Here is a 27,844-nt window from a genome sequence, read left to right as displayed (position 1 = left end):
GACTGCACCACCCCTGAGCTGGAGTTTGTTGGCTCTCAAGCATGTGTGAAACTCATCAGCTCAAGCTTCATCTGCCAGCTGACTTCCCAGTGGATCATTTTTCCCTGCCTTTGTCTCCATATTGGTCTGTACAGCCTTTTGTATTGTCAAGGTTGTCTTTAAAAAGAACGGGATTGTTGTTAGATTAAAAACATACTGTACATCAGCAGAATTTGAATACTGATCCAGATCACCTGAAGGCCAGAATTAGCATTTCTAAATTTGCTTCAGGCAGAGTTCTGAGGGGCTACATGGACTTCTCTGCCTTTTATTTGAATTACTCGATTCACTTTTCTTCAAGTGCATAAAAATAGATGATTTTCTAAACTAACAACTGTGAACAGATTTTTGTAGTAACTATGAACATCCCCTGCCCTCGGGGAAGGCTACTTTGAAATGATAAACAACCTCAGTACCTTTAGGGAAGACACAACAAACGCTCAGTGAATTTTATTATCTTTTTAATGTAACTTTGAGATGTACACATTTTCAATTTGCTCATATTTCATAGTGAAAATAAGTTTGGTGTAGGTTCAGTCCACCAGTAATTCAAGCGTGGTTCTCTGGATGTGTTATCTATAGTATGTTGCTAGTGGCAGTCGATCTGAAGGGATAAGACTGGTGCTGGGGTCACTTTGTATTCTTCCCCCTCGTCAACAAATCCCATGAAAAAGACCAAAACAATGTATTGTTTCACTCTTAAATACCGTCCTACCCTGTGTGTGGCAGGAATCTTTAAAAACAGGACGAAGCTATGTGGTTTACTAAAACAGATGGCCACTGTCTTCTTTAGCAAGCATAACTCAAACAGAATAAACGGTTCATTTATGTGGGACTATTTTCAGCCACAGATTAATACAGTTTTGATACACTATAGAGAATTTCCAGCAGGACGGTTTATGTGGAATTGCCTTTGAACAAACCAAAGTGGCTGTACTCATGGTAATAAAGGAAATGTCACACAGTGCAACAGTGTGGCTCATTGATGTGATTTTTTATTCATTTTTTTATTTTTTATTTTTTTTTTACACCAACAGAGGTCTTTGGCAGAGGAATAAGATCTAACAGGCTTAGGCGACACAGACAATATTTGTCAACAGGATCAAATCATTGTTATTCGGCTCTTTTCATGAGATTTGTTGACAATTACAAAGACGTGTAATATCATCAGCCTCTCTTCAATCTAGGTTCCTGTCCAGTAGGGTTTGTTCCAGCTGCTAGTTGTGATTTTTGTGGCTTCAACGAAACCATTTAAAATTGGTTAGAAATTCATTATGCAAACAAATGCATTTAATTTCATGTGACATACTGTAAAGTATTTCTTTTTAAACATTCACTCCCATTTTGGCAGTGTCCTCCCCTAAAATTATTTAAAAAAGAACACATTGGCATTAACGCTAAGTACTTGAAACCAGGCCCAGCCTAAATCATTCAGTGGCAGAGGCGCTGAGGCAGATTTCAAGACCTGCTCGCTCGTAACTCTGATGCAGTCTTTATTTTTAGTTTGAAAACATTTCGGCTCGTTCTTCAGCCAAAAACGTGAAATGTTGATTCATAAAATTGAAATGAGGAAGATCGAATTTGAGTGATTGTGCAGCTTTCTGTTTTACCGATGTGTGTCCACAGGTGTGTAGTTTTCTACAGGTGTCTATGTAGTGAATCAAAACAGAGGCCACTGTCGTGACAGCAACAAGATTCTGGGTTCGAACCTTTGCTCGGCCGTGTTCTCCACAGGTTTCCTCCCACGGTCCAAAGACATGCGGGTTAGGTTGACTGGTGAATCTAAATTGCCTGCAGTTATGAATGTGAGCGCGAGTGGTCATTTGTCTCTATATGTCAGGCCTGTGATGGACTGGTGACCTGTCACCAGAGCACCATCTGTACCCCGCCCTCGCCCAACGTCAGCTGGGATTGGCTTCACCGCCCCTCCCCCCAACCCTCAAAGGACAAACGAATTGTAGCTGAAGGATGGATAGATGCTGATATGGTGACGTGCACCATCTATAAAGACAGTGATAGCTGCAGGAAATGATTGTAAATTGAAAACTCTTACATGCATCTCTGCAACCGTGTTAATTGTGTAAAACAAGATTTGGTTAAATGAAGGTTCGATAAAATAAAATAGCTGCAGCTCGTTCTGTGAAAATGCAACACAGATACAACGTTTTCCTTGTAGCTAGTTAAAACAGCTCCTCTTCTGCCTCCTTGAATTCCCTCTCCTTATGCCTGTCTGTCCACACACACATTTCCTTTCCTCACCTTCTTATAACACCTTATTTCATTAAAGTGTAGACTAGCCACTCTCCTTATCGACAGCCAGAAATTACTTATTTTTTCAGCACCTTTTAATAACCCCAACAGGTTTTTCAGTCCATTCCCGGGCAATCAGAGCAGCATGGGAGGTTTCTAACCAAGCAGCACTGCCAGCGGCTTCATATCAGTGCAGCCCTGCCACTTCAACAAGGAAAATGTCACTTTTGATATCTCCCCCTGGTCATTGTCAGGGTGGGGAGTCTAACCCGGCTAATGAAGTAAAAAGGGAAAAGCTGTGGGAGGAAAAATGGACCCAGCTTGATGTTTTTCATTTATTTTTTATGTGTATATCATTTCCTTCCCTCTGTTTTTGTGCACTGCCATTTATTGTGTCATCGTTTTCAAGTTTATCCATCAGATTTTGTTGTAATTTTTTATTTTTTTGTCATGGTTGCCATTATCCGCACCAACTTTGTACTCATCCCCTCGGAGATATTAAAAATGCACAGGCACACTTGTTTGTCAAGATAGCTCACTTGCATAACAATGACAGCGCAAGTACAACAGCGGCACGTGTTGCTCATTAGACATTTAATCACTTCTAACAACCATGTGCTCGCTGGCATTGTCAGTATTTCATGTCATGGTATGTAGCCTGTGAATAGACATAAAAGAGTTGAGTTCCCAACAAGGTCTTTGATCAGCTCAAGTCGATCTGAGACGAGACGACGTGTTGCAGTGTCATCGCTGTGTGTGTACAGTGCGGTTAATGTGCCACCATCAGGCTAATTCATCAGAAAAAAAAGTCTGCAACAGACCTTTAACTCACACACATACACACACACATACACATACACATGGTGACACACACACACACACACACACACACACACACGGTGACACTCAGTGAGCTGCTGGTCATATATCAAGCAGCGATACCATCGCTTCACAGTGACTTTACTTTATCTTCATGGCTTTTATACTCATTTGTTTTCCCCCCCTTGAGTTTGTCATGTATTTGTCCTCTCATCCAGATGCTCCCACCACCACCCCTATACCCACCACAGCCACCACCACCACAACCACCATCACCACCACCATCTCCTACCCCGAAGCCAATCAAGGTACAGTATCGCCCTCACACAACCTTTTTTATCTGTGTGTGTGTGTGTTTGTGTGTGTGTGTGTGTGCATGTGCGTGTGTGTGTGTGTGTGTGTGTGTGTGTGTGCGTGTGCATGCTCCCGAACGCTCAGTGCAGCCCTGAATCACTCCATGTCTTCATCTTCATGACACGGTGGCAGTCATATTTGCAAGCATGTTTCTTTACCCTTGAGTTAATGTTTGTCATTCGCCCACTTTTAAAAGCTCTGACAGTTGATTCTAAATGCGTTCATGATTCAACAGGTAACAAACGAACGGTTGAATCCACGGCAACTGTCCATGTACTTCACTCACACAGCAAATCCTCAAATGAAAGCTGGTATTAAAATAACGGCAGAGATTCAAACAATACTCGAACCGGGGGGATACACTTAGTTCCATGTTCACTGAAGAAGACCATGAGATGCAGAAAGCTCAGGAAAAGCTAAGCTAAGCGGGTATTGTGTTGCGATTATTTTGTCACAAAATACTGATCCCAAGGTCAAAACCAACTACTTCCTCTTTGTTCCAGGTTCATGCTAAGCTAGGCTAACCATGTCTTCTGTACTTAACATGACATTGAGCAACAGCTTATGAATCATTTATAAAGTGTTCACAAGCCAATAAATAAACTAGTTATAAACCATTCATAAATCTTTTATACCTGAATCTTTCCTTGATTTTAACATTTACCGTTCAGCGTTACCGCTGAGCATTAAGCTCCACATCCACAAATACAGCGGACAAAGGTTTTAGAAAAGATTTCATGACAGATGAAAAGAGACGTTGTTGGAATTACAGCGCTCCACCGCACAAAATGATATGTGTGTGTGTGGGTGTGAGGACAACTAGTAGGCCAAGGCTTAGCTCACGTTGTCGGTTTGTCAGAGCAACCTGTTGGCCGTCAACACTGTTTATTCACTGCTTTGCTCCCAAATATCTTTTCACAGCAGGGTTTCAGAACGGGCCCGGTGCACAATAATGTTTCATAAAAAAGATTTAGTGTTCGCTGCTACTCCGACTGCTACTCCATAACACGAGAAATACATTAATTACAGGTGTGAATAGCAGCGTGACAATGAAGTGTGACATTACCTGAACTCATATGAAGGGAAAATCTAAAGCAAACAAATAAGTAAAAAAAGGCTGTAGATGATGAAACATGAATAATACAATAGAGGCTCTATGATAATAGTGTCTGATAATTGTTCTACCGCAGACAGAAGAATTGCCTTTCATATGAACCACATCTCCTGTTCATAAAAAAGAGTAATCTGAAATCATAGGTGCGTTGTGGGACGAGGGGTAGCAGTAAGGGGTTAATAATAACCGAACACGAGTTCTTGAAAATTAGGCCCTTTTTTTTTTTTTAGAAATAAACAAATTTTATCTCAGTCTTTCAGCGACAAAACTCGGGGCTATTGTGAGTGTAAATCTCCGAAGGGTGCAGATAGAAAACATCACTTTATGCCTCGACTCAGGAATCAGCCTGAGCTCCAAATGCAATCAAAGCCTCTCTGACAGGCCGCTCAATGGGAACAAATCTCACGAGGCTGGCAGAAATCACAGGCATTGTGCTTGATTATGCCATCTGATTGGATTAAAGAGAATACCTATCTATGCGGGCTGATTGATAGCTCCTCTGCCTCGGATCAAGGCGTGTGGCGTCTGCACAGGCCCGTTCTGATTATAGCTATCCTGACTGATTCACGCTGAGATCGCTGCTGATTTGCAAAATGATCACACTTATTTTCTAATGTGCCTGCTGAGAATAATAGAGGCACCTTATAGGTAAATAACAATACTAAAGACACATATTTGATAAAGACCACTTGCGCAAAATTAGTGAATCTGTAAATGAATAAAAGTAAAAGTGGAGCTGTGCAACTTCAAAAAATAAAAAAAAGAACAAATAACTGGGTTTTCTTTAAAAGAAATCAAATGCACCTTTGTTCAATTCAACTTGAAGCACTGGTTTTAGCTGCTGCAGCCGTAGCTGGTCTGGTATGACCAGGCGCTTATTGTGCCAGTGATAGGTAGATATTGCTGTGTGGCTCATATTACTGAGTCTGCACACTGACTTTTGACTTTTTTTTTTTTTGTTTTTGCTTTACTGTTACATAAATTTTTCAGAAGGTTTTTTTTTTTTTTTTTTTTTACAAAATCTCTCTAAGAAGTAAACACAGCATTCCTCACCTTGGATTATTTTCTCTATATTGCTTTATATTCGTGGAACGCCTGTATGCTTTTGAGGACAATGTTGGTATAATAAAAAATATATATACATATATTTTTATATCTATATTTTAACGCTCTCAGTTGGACTGACTAATGATGAAGTCTTTTAAGCAAATGACCCCTGAGAATCTTTGTGAAGTGAAGGCGAATTCAATGTCCCATTATCCTTTAATTGCCACTTGTGTCCACAGCGGCTGCTGCTCAGCTAAAGTTTCATTGTCACATTGTAACGTCAGAGCAGATTTTACTAAAATGACAGCTTGTTATCATCTGTCAGTTTCTGCATTAGCGAAAACACGGTGTGAAGTTTGTGCATATCTGTTGCTCAGCATAACATCGTGTTACTGTCGCCATATTACATGACAGAGGAGGAAACTGAAAGTGAAGGAAAACGTAGTCACTACGTCTTTTAAAAACTGAGACATATGTTTTGTTTTGCAATGAGAAAGGTTTCTATATGTGTGTCTCAGATATCAGTAGTTACTTTAGTAACTGCTATATTTATCATAATCAATAGAAATAATGGCCAAAATGATTATTTTGTAACTCTGATATGAAACTTTTCTAAATGCTTGAGCATGGAAGCTCATTCTTGACCTTGAGAACAGTATTTGATAAAAATTAAGGTGTCATCACAGGACCCACATGGTCGTATATAACACTAGCTCTGCTGTCTACTCTACACCACCTGCACATTTCAGTTCAGAGTAAGTAAGACTGAAATAATTTAATAGAAGTTAAAAGCTAAAGAAAATCACAATATGAATGTAAAAAAAAAAAAATTACAGCAGAATTATAATATATGACAAATCTCTGCAGTTACTAAAAATATCTACAGTATACTGGCGAGTTATTCTAGTCCTCTATGAACAGGACTTATGTGGGCACCACCTGATAAAGCAAACCCCACGTCCTCAGTGCCAATATGTTCAGATTGAAACAACCCACTTACAGTTTCTGCCAGATGTCCTCTCTTTGCTTTCAACTATCAGGGGCATTCCATTATTACTGTGTATATAGATTGAAGGCAGCAGGCTCATATGGCCATAATACGCTCTGCCATTTGATTTCATTTACCCACAGTGTGCCACGCGGATCAAAAACCCGCTGCCAAATGAATCTATCAGAGTGGGGCTGAGTATTTTTCTTTTTTCTTTCTTTATTTATTTTTTTTTATCAATTTCCCATTAGAGAGACAGAATAGAGCACTTAAAAGAATCTATTGGAGCCCCAACACATGGCTCTTAAGTGCTTGGCAGGGGTTTAGAAAGTGACATGGGGAAATGACTAAATTGCTATTTTCACCACTAAATAAATTTCTGACCATCTCCTGTAATTAAGACATATTATTAATTTCTATTCACAGTCACCTGACATGTTAATTTTTCTCCAAACACCTTTTAAGGAACTAAATTTTCCCTTTCTCCTTCTTTGGCATCCTCTGTTTCTTCTCCCATGTGCCTAGCTTAGCTTAGCTTAGCATATCCTTTTTTTTTTCTTGCCATTTCTATGTCTGTGTGGAAGAGACATTTTCCTTGAAAAGTAACATTTGGTGCTGCACTCTCTCCTCAAGGGCAGCAGTGTAATATCTTTTTAGTGGTAGCCAGGGTCGAGAGGAAGTCTTTCATTAAACGCAGACTGACCCCCAAAAGTACAAATTCACTGCTGTCTTGTTCGGGATTCAACATTCATCCTCCCTCATATATTATATCTATAATCACATCACCTCTCTCTCCCCTATATCCACATAAACATGACTAATCATCCCCTAATTCAACACACTGCTGAATAAACTTAATCTCTGAATGAAGGAAATAGATAATAAATGTTTACCTGGTGCAAATAAAACAATCAGGTGTCAGGCCAGCTTTACTTTTAATTGATGAAAGCCCATAAAAAGTATTGACCACCGATTAATTTAACCCACACTATAGACAGGACAACGAAGCAGGGAAGGGAGGAGAAACAAATACCCATTAAATTTATCAGCATCTTAAATGATATAAACGCCATCTAGAGACGGGACTTAAAGAATGTAATGGATTTAGATGGGCCTAACACATGCACGCTCTGTGCCGGATAATGTGTGATATTGTTCCCACTTTGCTCTGTTTGGTTCCTTGTCCGTTTTTGAAATTGGAGCCAGCCAGCTATAACTAATTTGATTAAGGTCGATAGCTACACAATAACCGCCCTCATGTGACATACAGCCCTGAGAGAGCATCAGTGATATTATTGCACTCAGCATCATGGAAAACACTCGTCTGGAGCCCAACACATCTTCTTAATGTGGAAGCAGATCGTCTTCTGGAGGTATTACTGCGCTACACAATGACCATAGGAGATGAAACTCATAAAGCAGGGCCAGGAGGTAATCAGCTAGCACACAGTTTTTGAAAAGTACCACCAGCAAAAAGACACAGTTCAACTCAGTATTTACACTTACACTGATATTTACAGCTACGAGACGGCATGGAGTGTGTTAAACTTTGTTCAAATAACTACTTAATTATTCATATCAGTCCTGTATTTGACTCTCTATTACTATATTAAAACTTAACAGCCATAGATGCACAATCCAAAACACCTACATCCAGCCAAATGGCAGAAATATTTCATCTCTTGCTCCAGCCGAAAGAAATTTGAATTGTTTGCTAATTAGCGCTCAACACAAAATACAGCTGAGGCCGACGGAAATGTCATTGGTCATAAAAACAAAGTTACGGGACGAGTTTAAATTTCAGGGGATCACCAAAGTCATTACACGTCATTCCATCCAAATGTAATGGAGACATGTCCCTAAAATCCAAACAATGTCGACGTCGCCGCGGCGGCGCCAGAGGGATCGCCAAAGTCTCACGGATTCGCCTTCTCGGGTCCATGAATGTTTCTGCACAGAACCTCATGGTTGTTCACTCAGTCATCGGCTACTTCTGTTCCCATGTGAAAGTAACAGTTTACGTTGTTTCTTTTATCCACAACCCCTTCAACAACATTAACCGCACTGTTATTATTGTAACCATGACAACAAAGATCATCTAATGTTAAAGAGAAACTCATTTCAACCCAAATCACGCTCCTTTTCCCAAATCTAACCAAGCCATGACCATTTGATATTGTAACCATGGCAACAAAGGTACGGTACGCCGCTGTCAGTATGGTTCACACATCTATTATAATTGTAACTATGACAACCAAGGTCCAGTGCGCCCGCCACCTTCGGGGCAGTATTTCAGGAGACACTCCTACGGGTCGTGTCGCAGGGTTGGCAAAAAAAAAAAAAAAAAACGACCTGTGTGTTTGTTCATGTTGGTTCTTACACGGAGAAATCTATTGTTGGAAAGAAAGAGATTCCAGTTTCTCTATCAGCGGAGCTCAGTGGGGGATGGAAAAACTCGGAAATCACAAACTAAAGCCGGAGTAGAGAAGGCAGGTCAGAAAAAGTGGATCCAACAAAAAAAAAAAAAAAAAAAAGTAATCTAGCAGCCAGCGGGGACACCCAGCAGTCTGTTGGCATTTCCAGTACCGCAGGGTTCCACCTAATGCATTTCTGCCAATATAATTATGATTGACATGCAGTTATCTCCGCATGTTGAGCTGGATGTCATGTCACAGCGAGTCTCCAAAGGGCTCATCGGAAGCGTGGTAACTAGTCATGGAGCTGTGTCCACATCATATCTGTGAATGTCAAGCAAGGACACTTCCCATGTGCCTGACCTGTGTAGTTAGAGATGGTTGACGACGAGGAGGAGGAGGAGGAGGAGGAGGAGGAGGCTGCTCAGAAATGTACAGGCAATCACTCACCAGCAGACATACTGAATGGTCCCACATCGCCACATGGGCCACCCACGGTGTAATGAGGGTTAGCGGGCCACGCTGCCTTTGTATTGACTGAGGCTTGCGGGGGACAGAGGCTTCGTTCATCATTTTTATACCAATGAACACCGGTACATTAGCATCTTCAAGCGGCGGCAGAGATATAACAAAGGAGGCCGTTGTTTTCCTCGGAGATGACGTTGCTCTGCTTCATGGCCAGGTCATAGAAGTGGTTGCTGACTGTTCTGTTGAAAAATGTTGAATTCCATCAAAATAAAAAAAAAAGCCTCCAGTCATTTCCCCATTGTCTCTTAATGGATAGAAGACCTTTCTCAGTCTGCTTTCTTTCCTGTACTTGTGTTTGCATGAACTAGAGAGACATCAGTCATGGCTCAAGTACTGTCCCAACTCCTCTGTACCAGGTATGATTATTTATTAATTAAAATATTGGGAAAACATGTGTAATCACCAATACGGCTGTAGAATCTTTAAAGAGAGAATGTCAACATATGCAACTGTAAACATCACACATAATTGACAGACTTCCTTTTTTGTTACATTAAAGCCAGATACAGTATATTGGTATTCTCCAAACATTTCATTTATCTCCTAATTAAAGTTACTCAACTGATCTGTAAAAATGTCAGTGTGATCTTCATTTCCTGTCACTTGAACACCGATACGGAGCTGCGTTTTGTCTACGGCGGGATCCTGTAACGAGGATCCTATCAGTGCCGTGTTGTTGGCGGTTTGTATTTAGCCTCTGAACTGAACTTCCAGACATAAAGCCTGGGTTAAGGCCAAATTTAACTCGCCCACCTCGCTTTGCAGCAGCACACTACAACAAATACATGCCTCTAACAGCATTTCTACAGAGGTATGCTTTATCCAAAAATACCAAGAAACTGTCTAATGACTGGCCTGTGGTGTTATTTCGCACTCACATGTCTCAGCAACTTAAGGACCTTGTCGGGAAATGGATCCTCAAGAGGCTTCGGAAATGCGAAGACAGACCTGATACAGTCTCACCTTGTGAGATTGCTCCCTGCACCCTCAGCCTGTGGCGGTACAGAGCCGAGGTGTGGCATTGGCCTTCTGCTCCCCAAACAATTACACATTAGCACTGAGCACCAGTCTCTCTCTCTCTCTCTCTCTCTCTCTCTCTCTCTCTCTCTCTCTCTCACACAAACATCTGTCTGTCTTTGCCTGTAAGCTGTCAAGACACAGACAGCCAGGGAAGTGCAGGGCAGACTAATGTACATTCAGCCTCTTGAAATTAAATAGCAGCTGTTAAAACTGTCTTACTCCGACACGACTTCCTCTCCAGACCTGAGCAAATGTTGTTTTTATCATTTCACATTCATTTCGGTGCTTTCACCGTGTTAAAAGGTTGACACTTCAATGCAGACCTGCCATGATAGACACTTAGGGCCACGCATGTTTTCAAACATTGTTGGTAGGTTAGCATCTGCCTCTGAAGCGTTTTTAGCACACGGCCTCAGTCATTTCAAGATTATGTATCTGCTCCAAGCCGTATAAAAAGGTATGAATTTACCATTTAAATAACTTTAGGAACAACATATGTGCAACTCGACCATGCAGTCACGGAGCTAAGGAAATGTGCTATACAATTTTTTGTTATATTTAATAGTTATTGTATAGTTATTGTTATATTTTTGTTATGTCAGTTATATTTTACATGTGAGTAGCAGCCACAAAATTCATAAAAACACATTATGGTAACTTGTTGTCTTTAACTGTGCTGCTGAGTTTAAAGATGCTGCGCAGCAGATGTATCTATGGAGACTCAAAGGTTCTCGACAGAGTCGGAGTTTGCTCAAAACCAAGCACTTAAAAGATCATCTAATAGCTTCCAAAACCCTCTTTTTTATGATGGCATAATGGAGAGGGGAAGGGAGGGCTGCAGCTCAGTCACGTCCACTTTTCTGAAATGCTCACATCTATGGTGGATGTGGAGTGGAGTGTCTGCACCAGCCACAACAAATTAAGGGGTAGTCGTTATAATAAAATGCAATATCAGCAACCTAAGGAAGGCCCACCACGGAAAACTACATTTCAAATTAGAAAGAAGGTCTTCGAAAAGTCGTGGATTAAAGTGGTAAGTGTCGTCAAACCATCCCGGCAACTCAGCTCGACGCTTTTCTTCGAACTTTCCTTGAGCAGCTGCCATGTAAGACTCTCTCCACTGTAAACAGTCAGTCAAGTGTTTTCCAAGTCATACACTGTTAAATTAGGACAGCTGCACAATTATTTCCTCTTGATAGTTTGTCTTGTCTCCACACCGAGGCTGCCAGCAGTACGTGATAATAGTTTCGTCCATATCTCCGTCAGTAGCCACGCTCCCCTCTGAATGAACCGTCCGGCGTGTGCAGCGGAAAGTGTGTGTTTGTGTGTGTGTGTGTGAGTGTGTGTGTGTGTGTGTGTGTGTGTGTGTGTGTGTATGTATGCAAGCTTTTGTTTATCTCTGCACTGCCTTTGGTTCCCTTTGATTTCCCTTAAGCCTTATGTCTTTTGTCATGTTCTGGTCTTCTGAATGCTTGCTTATGGGTGTCATTTGTTTTCTCCCCCTGCCCCACTCCCTCCCTGCCTCCTTCCCCCATTTCTCCTTTATTTGCATGCTGTTCCTCCTGTTCCACACCTCCCTCCACAACTGCCATGTCTTCTCCTTGTGTGCTCAGACACTGCGCCCAGCACTGAACCCGCAGCTCATGGTTGGTATCTCTACTTTCCTCTTTATGTCTCTTTTTTTTATTTTATTTTATTTTTTTAAAGTGTATCCTGTCTCTGCAGCATGCCTACTTTTATTGTTGCACAGCAGACGTCATTGTTTCGGGCTGCCCAGCCTGGAAATGTGAGCTGTGTCCCTGGTATCAGTCATTTATTGATCATACTGCTGATATGTCTTTTGATGCCACTCAGCAGCCTGCCAAGCAACAGCCAGGCTACATTTTATTTTTGTTGCATTAATTGTGCCACAGAGATGTTTTTTACCACTGTCACTGCACTGAGCCAGGCGTAGCGTAAACACCCTTTTTTTTTTATTTCTTCCAAAAATTCAGCTCTCTGGAACTGCACTTCTGAAATGGTTGCTCCAACTAACCAATTACTCTGTTTCCCTGAAGGTGCCACAGAGGAATATAACCCACTCTGAGGCCAGGACTGATTATATCGACAGCATGAAATGATTTTGTGTGGAGGCAAAAATAGACTTCATCTACCCGTTTTCATTAATTTGAATGAAGATGATAAACATCATTTTCTCATTTTGCCTAATTTGCATCTCTCTTTTTTTATTATTATTATTTTGTAGTTTCATAATTTGTAGGAACAAATTCATGTTCATGTGTGGTCGCAAGCTTTCTAAAAAGCTCTCTTTTGCTCCATCGGAAAATTTCCAACTGACTTTGCTCAGCTGTTGTAATGAGCAAATTAGGGGTCTGCAGAGCAAAAAATGGGCCCCTATTAACCTTTTGTTTGTGGTAATTTAGCCAAACAACATTGTATCATGTATATGAATCACATAAAGTCTCACACAGGTGGACAAGACAAACAATTACCACAAACCAAGAGGGTCTGGGACCTCAGGGTAAATTCCTACCATGCCTGGTTGCTAATCCAGCCTTGCCTTCCAGAAGCACTCACATTTACATTTACATTTACATTTACATCACTTGTTTTGTTAGTTTTTTTTTTACACTGGATGGTCAGACTGGATCAAAGCAGAAGACAGAGCCAGATGGGCTCAGGGGTTGTTGAGCAGTGTGAGGTGTAAAGAACATAACCGTCTCCATTAGAAGCTGTCTTCTCTCACACCTGTCAGTCGAACCAGACTGATTATATAAATGAGATGGGAAAATTATTCTCTCTTCTCGTGCAATTTGAATAATTTTTACATTGTGCGGCGTGAGACGGAGCACGTCTTGCACCGAAGAGTGTACACTAAGGTTTGGAATTTAAGCAGCAGTGCATTAGTGAGGGATGGAGGGATCTGTGCTCCTCCATATTGTGCTGATGGTTTACTGTGTGTGTGTGTGTTTTTTATTATGAGCCACGGTTAAAAGTGATGCATGGAGAATCTGTTTCAGAAATTTTGAAACGTAGCTGATTGACTGGCTGAGTTATTTCACCTTTCACCCCATGGAAGGTTTTCAACGTGCACTGTACTCAGTCTCTTGAGCGTGACTGTTGCATGTGATGTGGCTGCAGGTTGAAACTGTTAGTGAAGAGCACAATGTGAATACAAATGTCAATTCCCACGGGGGATGTCAGTGACAGACCTTTATGTTTGAAGATAGCTTATACTGCCATACTTATTGTATTGTACTATAGTTGTGTGGGAACACAGTATAATTTGCAGTGGATGATTATATGACAGTGAAAACACCTTTGTAAAACAGAAATATCCCCACTCTGGGTTTGCGGGTCAGCATCACATATTAGAAATTATGTATTTACAGTCCAATCCCTATGCAATATCATGGATGATTTAATTAGATTTTTTTAATACGACACTTTTATTAGTTTTTAATTGAAAGAAGGAAACTGAACAAGAATAATCCAGGTCCAAATGTCATTATGAAAATCTCTCAGTTGCAGGTTTGAAGTGGCCTGATAAGAGTTTTAAAGTGCCTTACTGCATAAGACAATCTAATAAAAACACTTTGCCTCCATAAAGCTTTAATATAGTAATTTCATCACGATACCCAAAACATTTTGTAATCTTTGCATGAATAGATTTATTTAATGGTCATCTCGGCGTGCTGAAGAGACCGCAGCGATCCTAGTGGGATACCAGGCGGCTGAAGTGCCAGCTGACATGGTGTTGACACGCCTGCAGCAGTGGCGAGGTCTCCCCCCTCGTAAATGAGGTTGGCAGCTTGTGTTGGCCACGGCACAGATGCTTTATTCTTCTTTTTGTGAGTTGTGTTTATGAGTTTTTGAATGGTTGCCCCAGATGTTGTGTCTCAGCTCATAATCATTTTTTAAATGTTAGTAATTAACTGCAGTGATGCATCAGGAATGTGATATTTATAGTTACTGGAGGTTTTACTAGATGATGCTTTGGACTAAATGCAGTGAACAGCAGCGGGACTGAAGCTGTGTGAAGCATCTTCAGATTGTCCTTTATGATGCATTTAAGAAGGAACTTTCAGGTTGGAGCTTGTAAATACCTTCAGCTGCCTGAACTGAACTCCATATAGATCCAAATTAAAAGACAGAGTTTAAAATAATCATACAGTATGAAACTGAGTTGATCAAACTGCTAAAAGTGACTCCTTAGGTTTAAGTAGAATAATTAGTCATATGTCTTGTCTTAAATATATATCCAAGGCTCTCAATCTGAAATTGCAGCCCAGTATGCCAGACACTGCATCTGGCGATTTACTGTACATGTGACGCCAATGTTCAGTGAATTATCACACAAATCTGGAGCTGTCCTCGGCTTTATGGAGCTTTATAGTGAGTTTCGGCTCATTGTTTAGCTGCCTGGCCCGCAATTTCACTGTTCAGGTTCACGCTCGTAGCAGAAATTTCAGCAGGCAGCTGTTTGCAGAGAGAAAGCCCTAAAAAGCCAACTGTACACTCCCCGCTCTGCACAAAACAACAGGCAGACACAGTTAGAGACGAGCTGATCAACATAGTGTAGCATTTAGCAGCTAAATAGCCAGATGTTTTCCTCAGGGGTTGGTAGAGACCAAAAACATGAGCTAAAAACAGAGGGAATACTAGACTTACATTCAGCAGGTGGCCTGAAGCGCGACTCTAAACGAATGATAATGATGCTCGATAACTGCTGGATGTGTAAATAAGCAACTGTTTGTTGTCAAGTGCACAATATCAACTGATAAAAAGACAATAATATGTCAGTGTTGTGTTTACAGCTTATAACCACTTCCTGCCTATGATGTTTTCACAACCTTTGTTTACATCTCCTGTTCACAGTAAATGCTAGAGGAGCAGGTATCAGGACTACGCCGCTTCATAACGCAGCATTTATGCATCGTTTTGATTTGTTTAGAAACACAAAAAAAAAGGAATATTCACATCCAGTGTTTCCTTCTCATGAAAAGGGGAAAGTGAGAAGGGCTAAAAGCAGATGAATGGATTTGACACAGTGGATTGATGAAAGTGGGATTTCATTAATAAGCACATGCTATTTGGTGAATATACATTAGTGGAAGGTTCAGGTGTTGTATTGAATATTTCAATATAATTAACATTCATTTATTCCACGAGGCTTATGCTGATGTGAAACTCAGCTTCCAGTGGAAATATCAGGCAGTTTGTTATTTGTAGTTGACAAACTGTTTGTTTTCCCTTACAGTAGTCAGCAGCTGTAACCTTAAATACAAACTCCCAACATATCGATCACATTTTTCTACAGCAAATGAATCGTGTTTGTCTCTTTTGAAGGTTAAAACCGCTTTGTTCTGAAATCACTGCCGAGCATGAATGCAGCTGCTTTGTGGAGGTTAAATAAAACGATCTGTAAAAGTGAGAATAGGATGTTCTGTTATTTACTGTAAGAGTCACCAAGGTCAGCGTCAAACATAAATTTAATTCACTTACAGGTGGAGTTAGTCTTGTTCATTCAGAGCCAGTCTCTCTCTGTCTTTGCAAAATGAACTTCACACATTAAATGTCATTGTAAAAAAACTCAAGCTTTGACACATTTAATTTTTTATAGATATAAATATACACATATATCCCACACTGGCTTAACCCTAAACCCTTACCCAAATTTTCCTGTATCGCTTGCACATTTTCTAATACATCGCAGTTTAAAGAGTTTCACTTTAACAGATATAAAACAAACAGGACCGTCTGCACACAGTCCTGAGGACAGGTCCTGAATACTAAATATAAACAGTAGCTCAATAAATGAATCACTTTGTAATGACTTGGATTTGAAGCCCAGAATCAATGAGTATTGACACTGATGAATCAGTTACTGGCAACACAATGATAATAACATGAACAACTTCTCTCCCCGGAGACAGGGAGTTACAGCGGGCGGGCTACAGTCAAGAAAGTTATGAGATTAAAGAATCAACAGAGCAAACCGCACAGAGGCTGTAACAACACTTTCGTAGCTGCTTAATTTGTTTATCAAGGGCCACGGACCCGATACCATGGAAACACAGCAGCAGCTAATGATAATAATAACTGATAAGTTTGATTAAAGCAAGTCAATAGGTTGCATTAACAGTCGTCAATATTCTTAACAGTTCTGACTAACTGGCACACTTAATCAAAATAATCAAGGAGCGGCCGTGGCTCAGGAGGAAGAGGTTCACATCCACTCATCACAGGGTTTGATGTACGATCGTGTGTGTGTGTGTGTGTGTGTGTGTGTGTGTGTGTGTGTTTGTGTGTGTGTGTGTGTGTGTGTGAATGGGTGAATGAGAGACAGATAGCAATGCATATACATGTAACCATAAAACGAGAGTAGACCGTTGTAAGTGTTGCCTCCGCCCTGACCAGGAATATGTTTACATGCAAACAAGAAAGCAGGTAACTGGAGACGGGCAGGGAGTCACAGTGTGTGCGTGCACGCAGTTACCTGGTTACTGTGACACCTGTGTGTACATGCGCCTGTTCAGTGCTCTGATTTCAATCATTTTAAGAATATAATTCATAATTACAAATAGGTCTGATGATGCTTTTGTTACTTTCAGGAAATCACTTGAAAAGACCAAAACCAACACTGAATTGAGCCAGTCAAGTATCGTCTGTAGATGTGTCACTGTTCCTTCATTACCATGAACGTGGGTATTAAGTGTCTCGTGCAGCAGTAGGCCTTCTTATTTCCTTTCTTTTCCTTGTGTATGAGAAATCTGCACATAGCACAAACAAGGAAAACAAACCAACTGCAAACTGTCAGATTGTGCGGACATACGTTTATATTCTTTCTGTCATGAGCACTAACAAAAAAAAAAGCTGGTTTTACTGTTTTTACAACCAGGAACTTCAGATCGACACCATCACTAACTGCACAACTTGTATTTTAAAACAATTATTTGTGATAATTTCGAGCTAAATCAATTCAGAAAGTTAAGTGCACTTCATTTGGTGCTCCTTTTAAGTGTTATATTTAAAATTATAATTAACAATTTTGGTGTCAACAGGACAATCTCAAAAAAAACCAAATGTTTTTTTTGTTTTTTTTGTTTTTTACAAAAATGCTAATTCCTGTCTGTACATGCATGACCGGTGAGTGCCACCAAGTCAGAGCCTGTTGGACTGACCGGCAGGCTCCCGATATCCTCTCAAATGTTGTTGCCATAGTGATGCCCCGCTTGTCGTGACTAAAAAGGGAGAGGAGGCTGAGACACTATTGAGCTCGAAGGTTCTTCCCAAGATTGTCCATTTCCCTCTAAAATAGGCCAGGTACAGGGGAAGAGGCACGGAGGGCAGGAGGGAACAAATTAACCATGCAGCAGAGGAAAGAGGAGGCTCTGAGATGAGCTGCCAGTGGACTGGAGGAGAGGGTGCTGACACATTTTGTTCTTATAAATTAAGCTTTAGCTCTGATGCTGAAATGAGAGAGAGACTCGGAAACTGTAAAAACTCAGCCATAATGACTGATTTTATTATGCATGTTGGATAAACACCGCTGCATTTCTGCCTCTTGGAAGCTCTTGTGGTACAAAGTCATTTTTTCACCAAAGAGTTAAAGGTGTTGATGCAAAACAAAAACTATTAAAAAAAAAAAAAAAGAGTTGCATACAGTAAGTGCTCATACACTAGAATAGCAGAGATGACTAAAGCTATTGCAACTCATTATAAGGGAAGGAGCTAACGAGTTGATTTCAAAGCCTTGCTTTATTATCACCTTACAAATTTTGACCAATACAGGCTTCATCAGAGCAAAAATAACTCTTGAAACAACATGAAGCGTTCAGGCGTTCAGAAGCACACGTCATTTGTGTTGCCTAGGGAACGAAAAGAACTAAATCTAACAATCTAAAAATGAACACACAAATTATACGGTGAGGCTTTTTCATGCCAGTTTTGAAAATTTTAGAGTCAGTATTCTGAATTAATTCTTAATTGTTAATATTTTCATTCTTCCAAAGCAAGCAACATGTTATGGCCTTTTAAAGCTGATAGTTGACATGGTAGCAAACCATTTCCTGTTTGCAGAGACCATCATGTATGCAAATTTCTTCAGAAAGGAAGCATCAGTGAATATGAAGAGAAATAAAAATGTTAAGAAGAATATATTTACTTTTTTGATGGCTCGTGAGAAGAATCTTGTTTTAGTGGGATTGCGACAAATCCTCATTAGCGTAATGGCGCACTACTCTGGCAGTTGCTCAGTACAGTACACAAAGCTTGCACCTACATAAATCAAACTGTAACTCTGGAGCATTTCAAAGTTAAAAATACCAGAGGAGCCAGTAAAAAAAAGGATTCATTACTTGTTTCGTGTTTCTGAGTGGGAGCTATTGCACCACTGACCACTACTTTTGTCACTTTTGTTCAGCTGCATTGTGAGACAGTAGCGCTCGTCAACACCGCACTCAATAATCAGAGCTTTGCTTTGTGGAGGATTTTCCTCCTGTCATCATGTAAACTGCATGAGGTAAATCAACTCCCCGCCAGTGCCAGCATTTTGGTGGCGGTTGTTCAACCAGCGCTCGCTCCTCTCATTCCACTTCCGTCTTCTCGCTCGTAATGAAAGGGCACGTTGGTGGAAGGTGTCAGTTGCTTTAGCTGATGGCTAGCTGCGCTGACTAATTTCCCATCCGAGCAGAGAGAGCACATCTGGAAAGGACACACCTGCCAACACGGCTGTCAGCGAGCGTGCGAAAGTAGTGGGATAATTGAGCGGCGCTCAGAGATGTAGTAGTGGAGGGGAATACAGCAGTTTAATGGCCACTTTGCTCACGGTGGGACTGTGGGAGGTGAAGCACAGGACGTTTCTCTTTAATCCAAGGACTAAGCTGTCACATTTGGATGTCATTAAAGAGACAAGGCATTCATTAAATGATAAGGACACAATGTGCCAAATTGCCATCAGGCAACTTTGTGAAGTATTTTGTTAATGGAGAAGTTTATCTCTGTTGTGTGTTTGATGTGTGGGCTTGCGTGGACCTTTGTGAGTATGAAACCAGTTTAGAAAGACGTGTTTTTTGAAAATTTGGCCAAATTTCAAATGCCAGCTTCTTAAGTAGAAGACTGAGCTGCTGCAGCCTTCAGAGGCCGCGGCGCACAGGTGATCTCGGGTTGACTGACTATCAGTGGGACAGATGGCACTGCCAACCTCACCGGCTACGTGACATATTGGTAGGTTAAAGGGACACAGCAGCATGTTCTTGACAGCCGCAACATGAGTTTGATGATTGTGTGCACACAAACAAATTTGTTGGTTTGATGATGACGAGATGGTTTTGGCCTCGGTTAAACTCGGGGTACCTCAGCCCGTCGAACACATCACGCCTCCGTAACAACTGAACAAATAGGGAACATAATGGTGGAATCAGTGTAAAAAAAAAAAGAAATTCCCCCGGGAACTCTGTCGTTAGATTTTGACATTTTCTTCAGTATCAGAAGCAGGTGGTTAAAGTGCCAAACAGGAACTGCTAGCAGCTAATTATGATGCTTTTCTATTGTGCAGATTCACCAAAATGCAAAGAAATATACGTAAGTGAAAAATACAGCTCAGGATTAAATGACTGACACCTGCAAATTTCTCACATTCTTTTTACATTACCCAAAACATGATGGGAATAAATGAGATTAAATAGAACAAAAACTAGAGCAGAGACGAAATCTGTGAAAGTTTGTTTCTGTTTTTTGTTTTTGACTGTGTATTTTTGACTTTATTCAAGCTCAGAACGTCCCATTAATATGTTTTATGTTCCCCTCTATCAATTTATATTAAAGAGACTGAGACCCTTAAAAAGGATAAGCAGTATGGCTAATGAATGAATGAATGAATGAAAACCTTGAGCCAAAAAAACCCTAAGCAATTTAAAGTTGCATAAAGCTTCCTCTTTTCATGAAGATCTCCTATATAACATGGATTTAACCACTAAACACGACAACTTTCTGAGCGGCCTTACTTATTTTATAATCAACAATATACAGCTAGGCGAGCTAAGACATGTAGTGTTTATATCATAAAGGTGTAAACAGAGTGGAAACTTAGATTTTTAATGCAATGCTTTTTGCAGCATTTACACAAAAGCAGTATTTCTGCTGTCAACAAATATGTGGAATAACTGAAAGGTGTTTTTTTTTTTTTTTTTTTTGGAAAGAAAAGTTACAGAATTCGATGAATTCTCTTACGAGGGCAGGGGAGTCATCAGGGTGGTGCAACTGAGTCACTGCAGAAATACAACAAAATGGAGTTGTCGACTTGTTTTCCACATTCACTCTCCACTCACTCATGATTTTAAGTGAGAAGAGGCCGGGTTCTCGCCTGTAGGAAAGAAGGATGGTTTGTAGCACAGAAAAGAGCTCTTTGTTACAGGGAGTCCATTAAGATGTATGTGGGCATTCTGTGTGTGCACACAGAGATAGATGTGTTTGTATTTGAGGCTGGCACTCAGTGGCTTGAACCCACCTTTGGGGGCTGTCTTCAAATGAGGCACATATGCTGCATTAATTAGTTTCAGTTCTCACAACTGGGTATGACAGGTGACAAACAGGCCCCCCCCCCCCCCACCCCATTTCCAAAAAAACTCCTTTTCCTCTCATACCTAACCACCTGCTGAAAGGTAAGTGAACCTCTAAGGTTCCAACTGGCTTTTCACATGATGAAATCAACAGGCAAGTGATGAAATATCAGGGAAGTGAAATCTTTTTTTTTTTTCCCCCTCGTCTGTGACGTTGATCTGATGCTTTTAATCAGGCTGAACAACAGTTACAGATTTTGTATGTGGCAACAAGGGGACACACACGTGTAAACTGTTCTGGCAGTTGACTCATATGAACCCTCATACAAATGATATAGAGATACAGTATACAGAATAGATGTAGATGTCAGGCTCAGCAGCCTGTGTTTTCAACCCCAAAGTCCCTCCTCCATTAAAAACATCCTGCAACATGTTTATTTTTTTACTGCATTTCAAAAATTCACAAACCAAATTATGGAAATATTGCACTGCGTTATGTCTTTGTGCATTGCTTGTTCACATATACATGAATAATTTACCACGTTAGAAGATGTTAAAAAATTTGGGTTTTTTTTCGCAAATCTCAACTGGAAATTTTGGTGATATCTCCGTGTATGTCTGTCTGTTTTTAAACGTTCCTGCTTTTGTCAGAACTGTTTGTGTTCAGCCACCAGATGCACACAAACCAGTGAAACAGTTTCACATTAACCCAGGCTGTCAATCATCCCCATCTGTCGCCCAGCTCTGCTACCTGCTGAAATGATAACACCTGCACCATCAGAGCAGCCTCTCACCAACTGCTGTCACATTATCTCTCTCAAGCCCTTTTTACACCCCCTGCCAGAACAATTTAGCATATTACCTACAGTAATTACATATAACGTGACAATAAACATAAGTGCTATTGCCGACAAAAAAATATGTTAGTAATCTGCCCTAAATTAGTTCAACACCCCAGTTCTGACATACGCATTTCGAGAAACCAAGATAACCATGTTAATTTGGTTCATTCAATTTAGTCAGTAATTTAAATTACAATAAAAACAGATTTTTTTTTTTGCCGTTTACTTTATTTTTCAAATACGGAGGTCGAGAAAGGCCGTACTTGCAAATATTTTTTATCCCGTTCGAGATAATGGAGCTTTGTTATGTGAAGATCACGGAATAATTATCCTGTTGTTATCTCAAACAAACAAAGCTCTGTTATCCATCATACGGATCACCTTAAATCCAGCACTACATGTGACTTGTGATCTGTAAGTGATCTAGTTAGAGCAGCATGTTTTCATATGTGGATCAAAAACAACATCTATACCTGTTATTAGAATACAGTCTGTATCTGGACTTTCTACCTGGATAAGGAAAACATTGCACGTAACACTGATGCAAATGCAGCAAATCCAAGCCAGGCTTTAACCAAAAGTTTACAGCCAAGCTAGCTAGCTAGTTTGAGTCTGTACTCTGAGGCACAGTGGGGCTTTGAGCTACATGCTAACATCGGCATGCTAACATGCTCACAATGACAACATTCACATGCTGATGTTTCGCAGGTGTATAGCCTGGTGTTCATCATGTTCGCTATCTTAGCATGTTAACATGCTAACATTCGCTAATTAGCATGAAGTGCAAAGTGGAGCTGAGGCTGATGGGAATGTTATTAGCTTTGTATGTTTTTGGTCATAAACGATAGTAATGAAACATTTAAAAGCTGAGGGATCGCTAAAGCTATTACAAGTCATTCTGTAGGGATCTTGTATGTTATGTCTGCACCAAATGTCATGGAGATCCATCCAATAGTTGTTGAGACATTTCGCTTAAAACACAAATGTCAACCTCATAGTGGTTCTGAAAGTGGCAATCAGTGGCACATCAAAATCATGAGGACACTTTCTCTGGGGAACATGAATGTCTGTAAAAACATTTCACGGCAGTCCATCCAGTAGTTGTTGAGATATTTCAGTCTGGACTAAAGTGCTGGCTGATTGTTATCCGTCTGATCTGATTACCTACTTACAGTAAATGAAAACCTAGTTAGCTGGGCTAACAACAAGTAGCCCAGGTAACTGTCACGTGACATTCATCCTTGCACAACTTGGCACCTGAGAAGCAGGCCTCGTTGGTTGGACAAGTCTGCCAGCTTCACCTACTTAATATGTATATTGCGAACGGATCACAATGCAGGCAGAGTAGAGATAACAAGAACACGTATTAATACCAGCTGTAAGCAGGCTGATGAGCTCAAAAGCTGGAATTATTTCTCACACGTTTTGAGTTGTAATTTCAACCACATTAAAACGTAGCGCAAAGTAGGATCCCAAGGCACGTGACCTGCATCTTCTTCCTTTTTGAATTCTCCTATTATGATTTGCATTTAGGCTCGGTGTTGCCATGACAGCAACTAAGTCTTGCAACCTTCATCAGAGATGGTTGTACTTTAAGCGTGGCCGGGCCAGCGTTGGCATGAAGGACAACAGGACAGGGGAGAGAAAAAAAAAAAAGGAATATGTTCTGATCAGACTTTGTGGAGGAACAGCTTTATTCAGTGATCTGGCTCATGGATAACAGTCTTCCAAAAAAGAAAAAGAAAACAGATCTGAGAGGAAATTGAATTGATTATTAATAACTGTTGTGTTCCCCCTTCTTCCCTCTTTCCCTCTCTAATTTGTACTCGCAGCTCCAGCTCCCTCAGCAAATGCTTTCAAGGCTTTTGGTCACTTTCTTCTGCCATTTTCTTTACTGTTCCTGTTGGCTCTCCTCTCTGGCAAAAACAGTGAACGTAAATGTTTTACCAAATTGATTCCATGAAGATACAACCGGGGATTTGTCATTGTGAGGATATTTCTGTCAGAAAATCACATAAAAAAAAAAGAAAATACCCTCAGTATTTTGTGTAAACGAGACAAACCCAGTCCTGGATATCCATTGTCATTGGCTTCTCTCCCTTTTAGCAGCACTGATACAACCTCTGGCTATAATGTGAGCTGTATGTGGAATAGAGCAGATTTTCTCTCTTCCATTTTTTTTTTTTTCCCTGACACCATCCATGCATGTAAGCTGGTCTGAATTTCCTTTGAGGTAAGGCTTGGATTAGAGGCCCACACCATGCACTCAGCCCCGCTAAAGGATCTTATTATCACTGTCAGTGTTGCTACACCTGACAGAGATTGTGCCACAACACTGCTCCTCAAAGACGTCCAAAATAGCATGACAAAGCAGGCGTACGGGGATAACGGCTGAAATATTCTGCTGGGCCTCCATCTTTACATAATGACACAATTCTGTTTTTTTTTGTTGTTGTTTTTTTTCTCCCGACTCTGAAGCGTTTATTGTCCGTTAGCAGCCGCAGTTCTGTGCAGCGAGTGTCAAATTAAGAAATTAAGACCATGTCCACGCTGATTCAAGCACATTTGGAGCTACGTCTTTTAACACACAGTTACTCTTCTTCAAGTAGCTGTGATTAAACAGTTATATGGAATTCAATTATAATAGTCCTTCTGAGACTTCCTGACAGTGTTTACACACTTCCTTGTTGTCTCTGGTGGCAGCCGGTCTTTATGCACACTATATGTGAGAGCTTGCAGAAGTGTAGTTTAGCATTAACCAGGATGAGGGCATGGCTCGTAAGAAAGTGGCCCAGGAGAATACACCTGCACCTCCTCGCAAAAGACAGGATATGCAGTCGCAGTCATTTGCTTTGGTTGGTTCTAATATAGTAGACTCTCTTGGACTCTTCATTTCCTCAAAGGTCACCCTTGTCAAGATGATTTGCAGTGGGTCAGTCCAGCAAATTTGCATGTTAAAGTTCACCAGTGTTCAACTCTACACGACTTAACTTTGACTTTGGAGTCTGGTTCGAATATTTCATTCAGTGAAGCTGCACAATGGTCCTGAGTGCGATGCCTCTACTAATACTGGATGAAGTGTCATCACTATGGTGATCCCCAGACGTTTCAGTTAGTGCCGTCACTGGGTCACAATTTCAAGTTGGTTTACATGGTGAACATTACATTTACTCATTTGGCTTTAATCCAAAGTGACACTAAAGCTTCACTAAAGCTGATAAACAGCAGCATTTCAACATTGTCACTTATCAGCCTGTTAGTGTAGTGTCCTGCATCGGTCTATGTAGGTCTGGCGTTCCGTGCATGCACAATTCCCGATCGGCACTCCTTTCAAGTTGGTGCCAGTAATCCACCGCTGCGTTTTGTTGTTTTTTTGCCAACCGCTATAAAAATCAATGCGTAGAAGAAGAAGAACAAGAGAACGAGAGGAAGACAAACAGGGGAAATATGATATAATGTACAACAGCTTAACAAAAGTAAGAGAATAGGGGGGGGAGTTCAACATTCACTTGGCTGTCTTTGTGTTGTTTCAAAAAAGAATCCTATGAATGTGGGTGACACCGGATCTCCTCGCACAAACTCTCTTCACAACAACACTTCATTTTTGTAATCTGGAGAATGAGCGGTCGGCACAAACTGCCCCGTGTGTAGTTTACGTCACATGGACCAAAGAAGATTTGAATTGGCCTTAAGTCTTGTTTTAGCTGCCACCTTCAGTCGCCTTAATTCATCCAGAGCTTCGCCCTAGTGATGACAAACCAGAACATTCACATGGGTCTTTTTTGAACGTCCCCTACAACCTTTTTTTAGTCGTTCACTCTGTCACGTTGTTCCCTGCTGGCTGCAGACTCCGGGAACGAAGGGGAAACTGCTGAAGCTGCAAATAATCACAACTATCCTTAGATTTGTTGATTTATGGAAAATAGGTGGCTTCAGTGAGGCGAGCTACAGTAGTAAAGGTTCGTGTAAACAGCTCATCTCTGAGTACGACCTTGACCAGAGGATGTTCTACGGTCTGTTTACTGCATGTATGTAAATGTAGCCATTGTCTCTGGCTTCTTTTCCAGGATTAGCCCCTCATTTGCCTGGCACGGTTCCTTCACCCAGGGCTGTCTGCTGTGTACACAGATCTACACAAAGCCCCTGATGTCATTTCACTGATAGTATTCTGTCTCACAACATCAGGATGCACACAGTCTCTTCTGTTGTTGTTGTTGTTATCAATATGCCAAGAGCGGAGGAGACATAGGATTTGACTTGGGGAGTCCATTTTTTATCAGCCCCTTACATTTCTGTGACTTTGACCTTAACGAGATTCTTCTCTGTGGAGCGTTTAAAAACGTTTTTACCTTATTTATTTTCTGCTTTTTGATGATAAGTAATGTCATGACATTTCCCTTATAATGAACATATCACTCAGTCAGTTGTTTTGACCTTATCTGTTAAGGGCAAGAGATTACATTTTCTAATACAAGGGAATCCTCAGATATCTGGTGTCACGCTGAAAAAAAAAAAAAAAAAAAGAAATCATTCAGCTTGAAAACACACACACGCACACACACACACACACACACACACACACACACACACACACGCACACAAACCAGGCTTCTGGCCACTTTTCACAACCACGAGCATAAATCCAGGGGAGTTTTTCAGCTGTTGTTGAAATGACCGAGGCTGGAGGCAGCTCAGTGACAGCGGGATGGGAGGAGAGTGTTGGAGGAGGGGGGTGTGTGTGTGTGTGTGTGTGTGTTGGGGGGTGGGGGAAGGGGGGGGGGTGTTTGATAATCACGCATGAGAGAAGAAAGGGCAGTCTGGTGGATGGAGAGAAGCTCACTGGCTTCTTTTTTTCTTTTTTTTTTCCTTTTTTTTTTTTTTTTCCAACACTGTCCCCATTAACAGGACTGATGTGCATCTCTGCAACAAGCCGCAAACTCATTTGGCCTTGGGAGCCGTAGAGAGTCCTCTGTGTGTTAGGATAAGTCACTCCTGAGACCACTAAAAGCCATTATTAGAAGGTGTTTATCGAGCTAGCTGTGGCCTACATACAGCTTAATATCCTGAGAACAGTAACAGCCCATAATTATATTACATTTTGGACGAAGACCGGCCTTGATTAGATAAATGATGAATACCTCCATCAGAAAAAAAACAAAAAACAAGGTGCATGGTTTCTTGGGAGATAACACTCGGTTGGCTTATTTTTTTGGAAGGAGTTGGAACATTTGCTTTCTTCTCATGACTGTATTGTTATATTGTTTGCCACCAAAAAGGGAATTCATTACACGGACAAAGGTTTATATTACATGAGGGATACCACAAATAAAAAAAAAGAAAGAAAGTACGCACCTGTATCAGGTGTAGATTAGACAATATTCAATCTCATTTCCAAGATTACCCGAGCGCCATTCTCAGCTGGGTGTGAGCTTTCTATTTTAAAAGCAGCAAATGTTGTACCAGGAAGTGAGTTGAAATTAAATACGGGTGACGTGTTAATTACACGTGTCATTTCACTGCAAAAACAAAATAAAAGTTAGAGAATGAGAAAAGATTTAAATTCATGATAAACTGAAGTTTCGTTGCCTTTCATTCTATTATCTATATTTAATTACAGCACAATGTTAGAGCCTGACTCGAAGCTGTGTTTCTTGGCAACCGCGGTACACGGTGAAGACACTTCCCCCTGCCAAGTTTAAAATGACATGACCTCCTGTCCATATGCTTTCACCCGTTGTTTGGAAGTGTTCAGTGGCGCCTTGTTGGCGATTTTAGCTCCCGGTGGCGGCAGAGACCCTGTCATGGTTGGCTAGTTGCTTGGTTGGTTAACTCCAGCTAACTCCGGCATTTCATTGGCAACACAGCCC

General features: G+C 40.9%; 1 protein-coding gene across 1 annotated transcript in view; it reads left to right on the top strand.

Moving 5' to 3' along the window:
• The window catches only part of cadm1 (cell adhesion molecule 1), a 352,639-nt gene that overhangs the window by 304,185 nt on the left and 20,610 nt on the right, over window positions 1–27,844 (top strand). The window contains 2 exon segments of the mRNA XM_022760846.1: window positions 3,327–3,416; window positions 12,187–12,219. Coding sequence (XP_022616567.1) covers window positions 3,327–3,416; window positions 12,187–12,219 — 123 coding nt within the window.

Source organism: Seriola dumerili, unplaced genomic scaffold (assembly GCF_002260705.1).
Source record: "Seriola dumerili isolate Sdu_G_001 unplaced genomic scaffold, Sdu_1.0 BDQW01000367.1, whole genome shotgun sequence".
In the NCBI taxonomy this organism is placed as follows: domain Eukaryota; kingdom Metazoa; phylum Chordata; class Actinopteri; order Carangiformes; family Carangidae; genus Seriola; species Seriola dumerili.
This window is presented reverse-complemented; position numbering and strand designations above follow the sequence as displayed.